Source organism: Lates calcarifer, linkage group LG7_2, assembly GCF_001640805.2.
Source record: "Lates calcarifer isolate ASB-BC8 linkage group LG7_2, TLL_Latcal_v3, whole genome shotgun sequence".
NCBI classification, from domain to species: domain Eukaryota; kingdom Metazoa; phylum Chordata; class Actinopteri; family Centropomidae; genus Lates; species Lates calcarifer.
The window spans coordinates 13,713,954-13,726,773 of record NC_066854.1 but is presented as its reverse complement, the minus strand read 5'-3'; the positions used below and the strand labels follow the sequence as shown (position 1 = coordinate 13,726,773).

At 41.1% G+C, this 12,820-nt stretch overlaps 2 protein-coding genes across 3 annotated transcripts in view; one reads left to right on the top strand and one right to left on the bottom strand.

The window, feature by feature from the left end:
• The window catches only part of prkx (protein kinase X-linked), a 268,673-nt gene that overhangs the window by 49,524 nt on the left and 206,329 nt on the right, over nucleotides 1–12,820 (bottom strand). The gene's annotated exons all lie outside the window — the stretch shown is intronic.
• Nucleotides 1–12,820, top strand: part of LOC108902588 (double-stranded RNA-specific editase 1-like) — a 59,227-nt gene that overhangs the window by 32,535 nt on the left and 13,872 nt on the right. The window contains 1 exon segment of the mRNA XM_018704514.2: nucleotides 11,481–11,555. Coding sequence (XP_018560030.2) covers nucleotides 11,552–11,555 — 4 coding nt within the window. The 5' untranslated portion in view covers nucleotides 11,481–11,551.

The following is a 12,820-nucleotide window of genomic DNA, read 5'->3' as shown; positions in this document are numbered from 1 at the left end:
TACTTCCACTCTGGCCTAGAATGTCCTTTAGACATCCTCCGGGGCCAGCAGAACAAAGGCCTGCTCCCCTGAAGCTGGAAGAGGAAGCGCTGGAGGAAGTGGGTCAGTGTAAAGAACAGGCTGAAGGCTTAGACACACAAAACACTGCTGCCCAGTATTTTTCTGGATAATGTCCAATCCCCTGAGAGTGAACTGCATGACCTCAGGGCCAGGATTAGGTTCCAGCAGGACCTCAGCCTCATAGAAACGTTGCTTACACCAACAGTACCAGGCCAAAACGTACAGCTGGATGGGTTCTCTGTACAACACAAGGACAGAGCAGGGGATGTGAAGTGTGTGAAGGACTCATACAAAGATGTCTCCTCACTGGCATTCAGCAAATCAGATCTTGTCACCATATTACTCATTAATGAAGCACAAATAGAGACTGAGGAGGAGGAGGCGACCCACAAGGTCCGACAGATGGAAATCCTTTTCCAGCAAACAGACAAGAAGCATCTGTGGCAAAGCCTGTGGTCAGTGATGGATTATGAAGGGACAGACCTCACCACAGAAAATGCTGATGCCTTTCTGGCATATGAGGTGAACTCTTTTTATGCTTGTTTTTTTTTTTTGTTTTTGTTTATTAGACAGGACTGTGGAGAGAGCCGAGCCAGGGTCCAGCTGGTCAGGGCACTTAGGCCCACGTGGTACGCACTGTAATCATTCGGCCATTGGGGCGCCCCTTTTTATGCTTGTTTAGTGGTTACCTCAGTTAGCATTAGCCTTCCAACCAGCACCTCCCCTACCAGGGAGGTAAAGCAGGTTCACCATCTCCGAGTATGATGCAAAGTGAGTGATGGATGACTTTTCCAGTCTTCTGTATCGTTTTTGTAATTGACTTCATAAGTCAGTTTCATATCTGTATTATGGGAATTCATTCTTTTTTAAATAAAAAAAGAGATTTATGTTTGCACAGAAATCATAAGAGACAGAATCACAGTTTGTTCTTTCTCAATGAACGAACACCTGCATGATAAGGTTTCTGTTGTCCTCAGAGGTCTGTCACTGCCTCACCGCAACCCTGCTAAACCCTGCACACTTCTCACAGCATTGTGATCAATTCACAGTGACATTTGACAAAATTAGGAATAAATACAATTAGATTTAACTTTTTTTATTTTTACTTATTTACTTCGTCCCTCAGTGAATGTCTGATACACATTTTTTAGTTTTTGTTGTAGTGTTCTTGGTTGAACACGTGTTTGGCTCTTAAGATACTGAAGCACAGATCAGCACTGCAGCTCTTCTTAACTCATTTTCTCTTCCATCCCGCTTCATTGGCTCTGTGCATGATTGTAAACACCTGCTAATATAGTCACTGGCTGCAGAACTCTAGTGCACTTAATCCTCATATGAATTCAAATTTCACCTGTAGCCACCAAATACCAGAGCAGTGGGTGCACTGTTATTTTCCATCTTTTTATTCCACTTGGGAATATTCAATTTAGCCTAACTGTTATTCATGGAGAGTGTGGTAAACAGTATTAATGTGTAAAAAACTGGAGCTATTGTGCATACTTTGCATGCAGGGAAAATAAGAAGCCCATCATTTCCATGTCCCTGCTAAGCGGGGTGTTGTGAGATGAAGTGAAGTGTGAGTTTAATCTACTGGGAGCAAAAGTGAATTTCAGACGAGGTATAAGCCGATGTGCTCTGTGATGCGTGCACAGCACGCTGCCGCTAAGGGATGTGTCTGTCGGCCCAAAACCGCAGCTGTAGATCTCTGTCTGGCAAACAGCCGGCGCTTTGTGATGTGGAGGAGTTGATACAGAAACCCACCTCCACTTACCCTTCTCCCTGCCCCAACTCCCCCTCCTTCCTCCCTACAGCCAGGGCCTGGCCTGAAACTCTACTGATAACCCAGATTCTGCTCTGAAACCCTAAGGCTCAAGGTTGTGCGCTCCACTGGAGGCTCTGACACACACGTACACACACCTCTTCCACCTCCACTGTCCATCAAAATTCCCCATCAGGCAGGTAGAGAGGAGGCAGCACCACAGACAGACAGACTCCTATTAGTTTGACTAATATTGACTTTAATCTGAGCCAGATTCAAGGCAAGATTTGTATTTAAAATACTGGTGTTCTATCAGCTTTAATCAGATGACAGGTGACAGAGGATCATCATATCTGCCATTAAGAGATGAATCACATTTGCCTGAGTTAAATTCTGCTGTCAGGTGCTGACACCTGCTGTGCATCAACACAAAGTAATCAAATCAAAAAATTAACAGCGAAATACAAAAAAGGAGAAAACTACCTCTGTAGTTACATACTCATCTTACATTTTGAAAGAGATCAAGTGATTGAAAGTGTGTGATCGACAAAGTTAATCACAAAGTTAATTTAGACAGACGCCTGAAAAGCACAGCCGACTCACAGCTGGTGTAGACTGGGGGTAAGATTTAAGTGAAAGTATAGAAGTTCTTACAGTAAAACATACAGCACTGTTCAAAAGTTTTAGGCACTAAAGGTAAAGTGAGGATAGTGTCAAAAATAATCACATGATAATTTTTTTTACTTCTCTTAGGTAGCACTTCCTCTGTGGATTCAGGCTGTCTCAGTGTCCTCTGTCTCTTCATGTGATCCCAGACTGACTCTGTAATGTTGAGATCAGGGGGTCAGACCATCTACTGCAGGACTCCTTGTTGTTCTTGTCTCTGACAGCTCTTTATGATGCTGACCATGTGTTTGGACTCATTGTCCTGCTGCAGAATTAATCTGGGACTGATCAGACACCACCTGATAGTACTGATGAAAGATAAGAGTAAAAACATCTGAAGCGCCTAATACTGTACATCATTGACATTTAAAGTAATATTTCTGTGTGTAACTGGTCCAGGTGATGCTTATTTTAACTCATTATATTAATACTGTTGGATTAATATAACAATAAGTCACATTGAAATAAATATAGAGGAGTTAAAAGTGGAGGTAAAAAAGTTACTCTCTATCATTATCCCTGTAATTATTAAGCTGCAGAAGGTGAGCCGACACAGCACCCACTGTCATTTCACACAGTGATGAGAGTCTGCTAACACACATTCATGCCCTGTTCATATGCAACTGTTTTCACTCTGATTACTCTCTGTTGTCTCTCAACTCTATTTAGTCCCTGTCAACTAAAACAGCAGATTTGACAGCAGTATGCCAGATATTTTGTACCTGTGAGAAGAGAAATAACTCCTCTCTGGTATCAGAGGATTTTACTCAGCTGTGAAATCTGCTTCGAGCAGCTGCCAAGTCACAAGAGAGTGGTGATATAAAACAGGATGCAGTAGACAGCTTCAGTTTCACATGAAGTCACATGGTTTAAATTCTGCTTTAACCCTTTAAACTTTCGGATCAAACTGGGTTCAAAGTGCACCAACGTCTTTTGGCTATAAATCAGCAATGACAGACCACTCCACCCTGCATCTATGTGTTTCTGCCTTCAAGGAACCTAGAAGCGATAGTGTTTATTAGTAGAAAAGCACTAAATGCTGTGTTCATTAACATTCTGGCTGTCAGAGTTCATCAGAGCACAGAGTGTGGACGGTAACTTTGAGGCTCGTTAGGCATCAGCACCAGCCTTCTATCCTCCACCTCCACCTGCCTGTCCATCAGCTCCTGGTCTCACAAATCCTGAAGCCGTGGGGTGTGAAATTCAACATCAGCCCTGAGCTTCCTTCCCCCCTCTCTCTCCCCCTCTCTCTGGGAGATGGACCTGGCCCAGCCTTGACTGGGGAGAGGAGGGCAGCGATAGCCATCTGTTGTGCACAGCGTAGCCATTGATGCAGAGAGAATAGGGTGGAGGAGGGTCAGCGAGTGCCAGGAGGAACCTGGAATCTCTCATGCCGACCTTTTCAGAGCTTATGAAAAGAAAAAAAAAGAATCTCAGGAATATGGCCGAGCTCAAGCAAAGTCACAACCCATCACCTGAGACCACCAGGTCAGAGGGCATGCCAGTACAACATTTTACACATAACTGACTGTGACTGATGGTTTCTGCTGAGTGACCCTCACTAACTCCAACAACAGAGTTAGTCTCATTCTGCAGGGCATCAGATAGTCAGGAAGTCACTGCTTTGGCTGTAGGACTGTCAAACCAGGAGTCTCTCTTTGTACCTATAGGCAGGACATTGATAGCTGTTGATTTTCCTTGTTTCCAGAACAGAGATGGTGTCAGCTTGTGTTTTAACTAGTTAACTAGACTGGTAGCCATAGGTGCGTGAAGAGAACGGCATGATGTGTCCCAAAATGGCCAAAAGTTTTCAGGCAGCTCTTCATGACTCTTAAACTTTCATGGGACCTGATGACATGGCAACAACATGTGGTACCTATGTTAAAAACCTTGGAGAAATTTATGATAAAAGGCTCAGTCCTGCCTTTTCTACATGAGAAATACATCTAGAATTAGAGCTTCTATTTCTTTTAAGTTTTAATTTTTCTTTTAATTTTCACATTGTGACTCGTGCTTCTGTGACTTCTCATCTGGATATTGGAAATGCAGCGTTTACATGTCTTGGTCAAAACATGATTGCATGACTTCTAGGTGTCCAAAATGCAGCTGCCAGGCTCTTAACCAAATCACAAAAGCAGAATCAAATCCCCCCTATTTTAGCATACCAATATATTGTTGTATATTGGACCAAGCTTACGAAGGTCAAGGAAAAAATTCAAAGCTTAAGCTTATTCCTCCTAAAACCAAAGCCATGTCTTGTTTTGGTTTCTACCTGTGCTAAATACTTCTTTTTAAAATTTATTTAGATGTGAAACTTGAGCCTCAAGGTTCAACCCTACAGCCCGCAGAGCTCACAGTTGAGCAGCAACTCTGAAACGACAAGGCTAAAATTTTCCATTTATCAAGACAGTGTTAAAAATACCATGTACTTGGATGGGAAAACATCCCTGCTCTACCAGTTCCTCATCCTTGTCTCCAGATCCCAGTTGATCACCACAAGCAGAGCTCTCACCAGCATGTAGACAGCAGCAATTTTAAAGGCCCAGGAAACCCAGGCTACCTATAATAGTGTTAAATGAAAATGAGAGTTTGTGCCAAGGGAACAGTGGAGAAGAGGGAAAGTAAAGCAGAGAGCAGCGAGTTTTGAGAATGAGAGGGAAACATCTCACTGCTACAAAGGAGCATTCACTCATTACAGCTGCCATGAAATCAGACAGCACTTACATACCATGGAACATTTGGGCTGAACTTGTGTTTTTCTAGAGTAAAGGCAGATTTCTTGTCAGTGGAGTGGTGAATATAGTGGAACATTTAGCAGCTAAAGAGACAGAGATTTCCCTCATGAGGCGGTGGAGACCAAAACCAGAACTAAAAGACAAGGAATACTGGACGTAAGGCCAATTTAGCCTGATGTGCACCTCCTCTCAAATATACCTAAACGTTGTAGAGACACAGACCTCGTCGATGTCTCTCAAACATAGAAAACTCCTCCTCCCTCTGCCTCCCTCAGTACAGACGTCATGCACTATCTCCTCCTCAGTAACTGCTCCAACTCCATTATGAAGAAAGTCAACACAGTGGCACAGAAAGCCCACACCCAGGTAGCGTTTTGGTGGTGTATCTGCAAATGTGACACATACACTTTACCACTTTGTCCATTCCAACTTGAAAATAGTTGGTGTGGTTCATGGCACACAGAAGGGGAGGGCTGCAGGACTAACATACTCATACATATCATACTACATATTCAAATGTTCATACTGTTTCCTTGAAGACAGGTGATCACACCTCACATGACCTTGAGCTAAATGCATGTAGTTTATTTCATAAGTGACTCCTATGGTCATTCGCCCCGAAGCCTTATTTACAAAGCACTATCAAAGCAATCTCTCTCTCTTTCTCTCTCTCTCTCTCTCTCTCTCTCTCTCCTCTGCAGTATGGAGGGAGATAATCCACTTAATTGCTTTGCCTTCAGGAAGGCCGCCACTTCTCCTTGGCCCCCAGTGGAGAGGGTACTAGAGTGGTTTGAATAGTTTGCTGTGAGCAGCCCAAATGTCTCTGGGAGGAGGTGGGGGGTGGCCCTATTGGTTAAGTGAGTTGCATTAGTGTGTGCAGTTGATGCAGCATTGGCCCTACCCCTGCAGCTACTGCCGTGGCCACACAGCAAATTACAACCGTCATAAAGATTTCACACAGTCTCTGTGAAAATGTTAGAAAGATGTCTGAAGCCAGAGAATGTCATTGGGAAATCATTTTCTGTACTTCAGTTTCAAGTTTCTCTAACATACAGAGGAGACAAACCCATCTCAGCTTAATCTATAAAATAGTCCCCCTACAGTGAGTAGATATTTTTAGGAAATTACTTAAATCTCCCCTAAACTTCTTGCTCTCATACAGCAATATATTAGCTCGCCCCCAGCCCGATGTTTCACAGCACTATGCAGCCACTGTGGTAGTCCTGGCCGGGTCTACACCAAACATGTTCGATCTCATCCAAACAAAGGTATTTTGGATTCATCAGACCAAAGAATGCGCCGTCAACATTCATCAGACTTCTTACCAACGTTTCATCTGCAGTTTTGTGCAGTTTTCTGACCAGTGATTTTCCTCATGGATGCCATCCATAGAGATTGTCTTCATGTCGTGTCCTTCTCACTGTCTGATCAGTCACTGAAACACCAGTTCCCACTGATAGTCTTTAAGACCTGTCTGTTTTTCAATGCAAGGTTGCATACATAGTGACTTGTCATCAATTTCTGAGGATTGCCACTGCTCATGCAGTTGGCTTTAGCTGGAAATCACAGGTGTGACCACTTTTGTTGCACTGATCACAGGTAAACTGACTTTTGCTGCACTGAAATTGTTCTTGTGAGGCCCATCTTTTCAGTGTCAAGTCAAGTCAGTTATATTTATGTATCACCAAATCACAACAGAGGTTATCTCACTTTTCATACAGAGCAGGTCTAGGCCATACTCTTTATATTGTTGTATTTGCAGAGAGAGACCCAACAGTTCCCACCATGTGACAGTTGAGAGGAGAAACTTCCTTTTAAGAGGTAGAAACCTTGAGCACAACCAGAGTCAGGGTGGGCGTACCATCTGCCTTGACCTGTTAGGTTGAGAAAGAGGTTGGAGGGGAATTCATGTAGTGAAGTGGTATTAATGATGAGTAATAAAAGCAAGCCGTTTGAGCAGGACTGTTGGAGCAGCAGGAGGTTTGTCATCACAGATCAGACTCTACAGCTCCGGAGACAAGAATACCTGAAGAAAGTGACAGAAGAATAGGAAAGAGCACAAAACTACAAGAAAGGGAAGATATTGAGTTAGTAACATGTATTCATGAGATACGAATATGTACAGATAGTGTATTCCCAAGGCAGGGGAAAAGAAATCACAGCTGTGTGTTTTTGCGCCTCAGTCATTTACTTCAATGTCTGATTGAATTGAAGGGTTTAGCAGTTACATTAGACAGATTCTGTTATGATTTTCTTGTAATCTGCTGTAAATGTCACATTTCCATCCAGCTGCAGTAGACTGTGAAAAGTGAAGAGAATATAAAACAGAAACTTCCAGTGAGCTGCAGGTTAATAAGCTTTCTATTTGTACCTTTCAAACTGAAAAGGTCAGCTAGTGATCTTTGTGAATTGAACAAACTTTAGTGAAATGTCTTACTTTTGTGATAGCCTTGTTCACAGTCAAATTGTCATATTTTTGCCAAAATTTAATTATATATACATTCTCAAACAATACCAAACTAGAGAGCCTGTTATTTGATTTAGGCCAGCTTCATTATGACATTTTTTTTTTTTTAATTAGTTTTATTTTTGTGAAGGATAAACAACATTTCCTCATCGGATGTATGACTGTATGATACAGACAGAAACTTTCCCCCAGTATTTTCAGATTTCTCTGTCTACTCTCTCTCATCCACCATTTCATCACCTCTCCCTCTCCTATCATCTATGTGTCACACCCTGGTTCGTCAAAGTCCAATTCCTACACGTCTCTAAATGTCATTTCGTGAGGAGAAAATGGAGTTTGTGTGTGAGAAAAGCGCAGGTGCTGCTGGCAATGTTCAAGAAAGGGGTTTTTTGTGTCTGTGTCACATGTTTGAGGCGTGATAGAGGGTAGAGCCACTATCCAGCTAATAAGGCCAATTGCAAACCACAAACCATTTACTGTCAAGGTAAAGGCAATCGCACCCCCCACCACCACCTGCTATTGTGAATGCTGCCTGTCTACTGCTCTGATAATCTAAATGATAGTGCTTGTGGTTGACTGATATGTTGATTGTGTTTGCTGTTACTTTACTGCTGCACCTTGGACTGTAAAAAAAAGTGCTATTTTGTTCAATAACAATAAAGACTGACTTGACTTAACTTGACCTGAAATCATTCAAACTCCTCTGTGAGCCCCTGGGCGTCTCGATCAGTGTGAACTGAAACAGGTCACAGCCCCCATGTCCCACAACAGGTCACATCCATGTTTGCTAGTTGCTTGGTTTTACTTAGGCTTATTGATTTAGGTTTATTCTCCTGTGTCTGCTCCTAACCTTATTTAAATAACACAGTGCCTGCCTTCTCGTAGCATGTTAATGTGTTCAGTAGTGATCATGCTGTGATGGATGATCTGCAGCAGGAATATGTCAGAGGGTGGAAGACGGCAGAGTAAATAGATTTTACATTTATTTTTTCCTGCTTGTCTGATAAACTGATTCTCCATACAACATGGATGACTGACCACGGATTTCTTTAATATACATGCCATTTCCCATTCCTACCAACTGTTTATCCTCCACAAGCTCATTTCCTTTCCAGTTTGTTGATGGTGCTTTGTGTTACTGCTCAACAAATAATCTTCCAAAGGTATGTACACTATACACTATGTGCAGATGAATCAGGTGCAGGAAATAAATACCAACAAACTATATATGTTCCAGACAGTAAACAATGAGGTAAACAAGCTTTCTGAATAAGCATAATATCATTTTCGACCCTCAAGACTTTTTTTCAGTGACAGACCTTCCTAATAGCTCCATTTGTTGACATTTTTCTTCCTCTGAGTTAATTCTCTTTCATTATCCTAAAAAGGGCAACCTAAGCCCTGTTCTCCCTTCACCTGTCTCTCACAATAGAGCCATAGAAGCCTGATAACATTGTCATATGTAATGTCTGAAAACATATAAATGAGTGAGTTTCACTCTGTTCTTCCTCCAGAGGAAAACTGATTAGCCTTAGTCCTCTCATTTGAAGCTGAGAAGAGCAAACATTAGAATCTAAACATTTCAGCGAATGTATTTTCATCATCTCAGAATTTCATGAACTAGGCTTAACTCTGATGACATGTTGCAGACATAAATGTAAAAATACAAAGTGAGTCTGGTTCTGCTCAAGGTTTCTGCCTCTTTAAAGGAAGCTTTTCCTCTCCACTGTCGCCTAGTGTTGCTCACGGTGGGAATTATTGGGTATCTGTAAATATCATAATATAAAGAGTGCAATCTAGACCCGGTCAATATGAAAAGTGCCCTGAGATAACTTCTGTTGTGATTTGGCATTTTATAAATAAAATTAACTTGAAGCCAAAACAGCTTGATCGCCCCCTAGTGACTGGCTGTTAAGTGCACGTCAATATGGCAACTGATCATGTTAATTTTTACTATGGGAAGCCAAAATCCTGATTAAGATTAAGATTTGATTACAGTGCAGCCCGGCTGTGCAAAACGTCTGCTAGAATTAGCATTCAAAGTTTCTGATTTTATACACCATGTGCTCACAGACACATACATCAAATATAAATGTTCGTGTTTGATTTGATTTTTGGCTCAGCTCACCATGGTGCTGTGCTGTGTCTCTGATCTCAGTATGGGGGGGTGCTGTCAATGGTGCTGAAACAGAGGTGTGCATCAGTCTTTAATGGCTTACTATGGCTATACTCTTTTGTTTAAAAAAAAAAGTGCTTTTAGATATAATTTATATTAAAATGATATTTGTCACACTGTTCATCATTTCATATTCTATAGGTCAGTGATCAGTATCAAGGTGTCTAGAATGTTTTTATATGGTATCATGAATTCACTTTGGAAAGGTGGAGAAAACAGATATAACTAAAAATATTAGAGGAAAAAAAATCATTCATACACCTTTTTGATTTTGTACCATTTTGCTCATATCATTGCAAAGTCAGTCAGCCTGTTCCATCCATCCAAGATGAGAAACCAAGGTCGGCCTTTTCAACCAGACAGATCACTACATAACCTTAGAGCACTTAAAGAACTGCAGCTGACCAGAGGAGTACATCCTGTTGCTATCATCTCTGCAAATCAACCACAATTATCTCATCATTTCTGCTGCCCACAGTTTGTTTATTTCTGTCCAGGGATGGCATGCTGAGTGACAGTTTCCTGATTAGACCAGAGGAATTAATGGCAGCTCAGTGTCTCTATCAGTCTCAGAGATGAGTACCTCTGTCTGACAGAAGTAGCTCAGGGCAGGGTGGAGGGGAGAATAAGCTGGGTGATGAGTTGTCATGATGTGCAAACAAAGGAGGTATTGTGAGAATGAGGACAGGATTGGTTGTACCAAGAAAAATTTCAGTGTTAATTTTATAACAAAATCTTCATATGCTTTGTAAAGAAATTTGCACCATTAAGCTGTAACAATATGATGAAAGTGACTCATTTGCATGGATCATATAAAGTCAAATATCAGGCAAGGAGCTTGATCTTGTTTCAGATTTCTTTGATAGCACAGTTGCTGGTAACTCAAATGAAAACTCTTCAAAGGTAAAACATTCTCAACTTTTCAAACTTAAGACTTGTACTGTGTTTGGATATAGAGACTGTTGAATGAAAAAAATGTCAGGAAATGAGAGGTTTTGACCCCCACTGGCTTATGGGCTTTTCACCTCAGTATGTCTGCTATCTTTGAAACATTACACAAACTAAACAAAATTAACTGAAATAGTATGCCAGTGATATATAGAAAGATAGGGGATTTTGTAAGAGAGCGATGATTCAAAACGCCAATGTCCACAAAGCAACATGCTTACAAACAATAATAAAAACATAAAGTTGACCGTGTTCATCATTTTAGTTTAGCATGTTAGCATGCTAACATTTGTTGTCTTAGGTGCTAAAGTTAAAAGCAACATTTGTTAATGAACAGTAAACACTAAAGTACAGTGGTCCATCATTAGTATTGCAGGTATTTGATCATACTATTAAGTATTAATAGTATAATAGTATAAATTAAAATCCTGACCTAATGTCATTACATCATCCTGTGGGAACATCAAACACACCAAACACATGGAGCACAGTGTAAGTTCGGGAACAGCTCTCACAGTAAGTCACACTTGCATTAGCTAATCAACCTCAACTGCTTCATTCCTGCTTCACAATCATTGACTCAACCTTTGGTTGCTGGGCTACCAGGTGATTAGTAATGTTCAGTTGTATTCATGCTTATGTGCATCAATAACTGTGTGTTTCCTCCAGGTCGAGTAGGAGCCTGGCCACCTCGAAACCAACAGAGGTTAGTCACTCTAGAGGGAGACAGAGCAGAAAACATGAGTGAGTCCCTTTTTTCATTTCAAGTCTAAACAGCATAATGATATCTACATGTATTTGATTTTCTAAGATACTATAGTCTTTTTAGCCTCAGCTATATTTTAAGTAATTTTTCCTGTACTTGAGAATGATACTGGTTCCAGATTATGTCCAGGAATTATATGAGATAAATATATGTGAAGGGAACACACCCTATATTTAAATATCTTCCATGCAGCACTGTATTCCTCTACAACTGCCTTTGAAAATGTACCATCTAGATCCTTCTGGCTGGCTCAGGAGGCAGGATCAGGAGCGTCATTGCAGGGTCAGGGTGTAGGTCTATTACACCTGACCCAGGATAAGCAAAAATTAACACTAAATTAACACTTTTCTTGAAGGCTCATTCACAGGAAGAGGACAAGCAGTTTGATAAGTTTGTTACAAAAATGATATGATGGAGCATCAGGCAGAGATGTGAGTGAGTGAATGTAGTTCAGTCAGTAGACTGAGAGAAGTCAGTGTGCTGGAAGATGTGAACCAGACAGTCAATTTGGCATTGTGATTCAGCATGCTGCTGCTTTGCCCCAATGCTAACTGATGGGGCCTCTTTACACACTTCATTATGAATGTTGGGACAGTAGTAATCCTGTTCTGTGTTAAGCAAAGTGAAACCAGCGGGGAGAACATGTGGATTATGCCTGATAATGTAAGGAGGAGTGATCAAGGTTATTCAAGGGCTTTTTGCTAAAATTATAAACAGAGAGCTGTTGAAGAAATCAAATATCAGGTGTCATGATGCCTATTTAGTTCTGACCTTACAATTGTAAGTACCAAGACACATTTAGATCTATATACAGCTGACCTTGCACCTTGCAATATTCCTTAAGGATTCTGCTCTCCAGCAATTTTGTGTAGACACTTTCTATTTTTGTGTATGTTTGCTGAGCTGCAGCACTGTCTGTTTCAGTGAAGTAACAATAACAATGTGTTCCCTCTTCCCCAACAGACGTATAATCACTCTCCCTCTCTTGTTGCTCAGGGCATTATCTGCTATTGTGTTTTTCATGTTTGAGTTTTGTCTGCTTTTGCATGCCTGTTATTTACTTTGCAAACAGTAGTCGACTGGATGTGACAGAACACTGAACTCAGCTCTGTCCAGGCACTGTACACTTTAGTTAAGGAGGAATTGTTTTTTATTGTACAGTTCATATTGGAATGCATAAAGCTAAACTTGGCTTATAATGACAGTTGACTCAAAACAGAATCCACTTCCGAGTCTTTTCTAA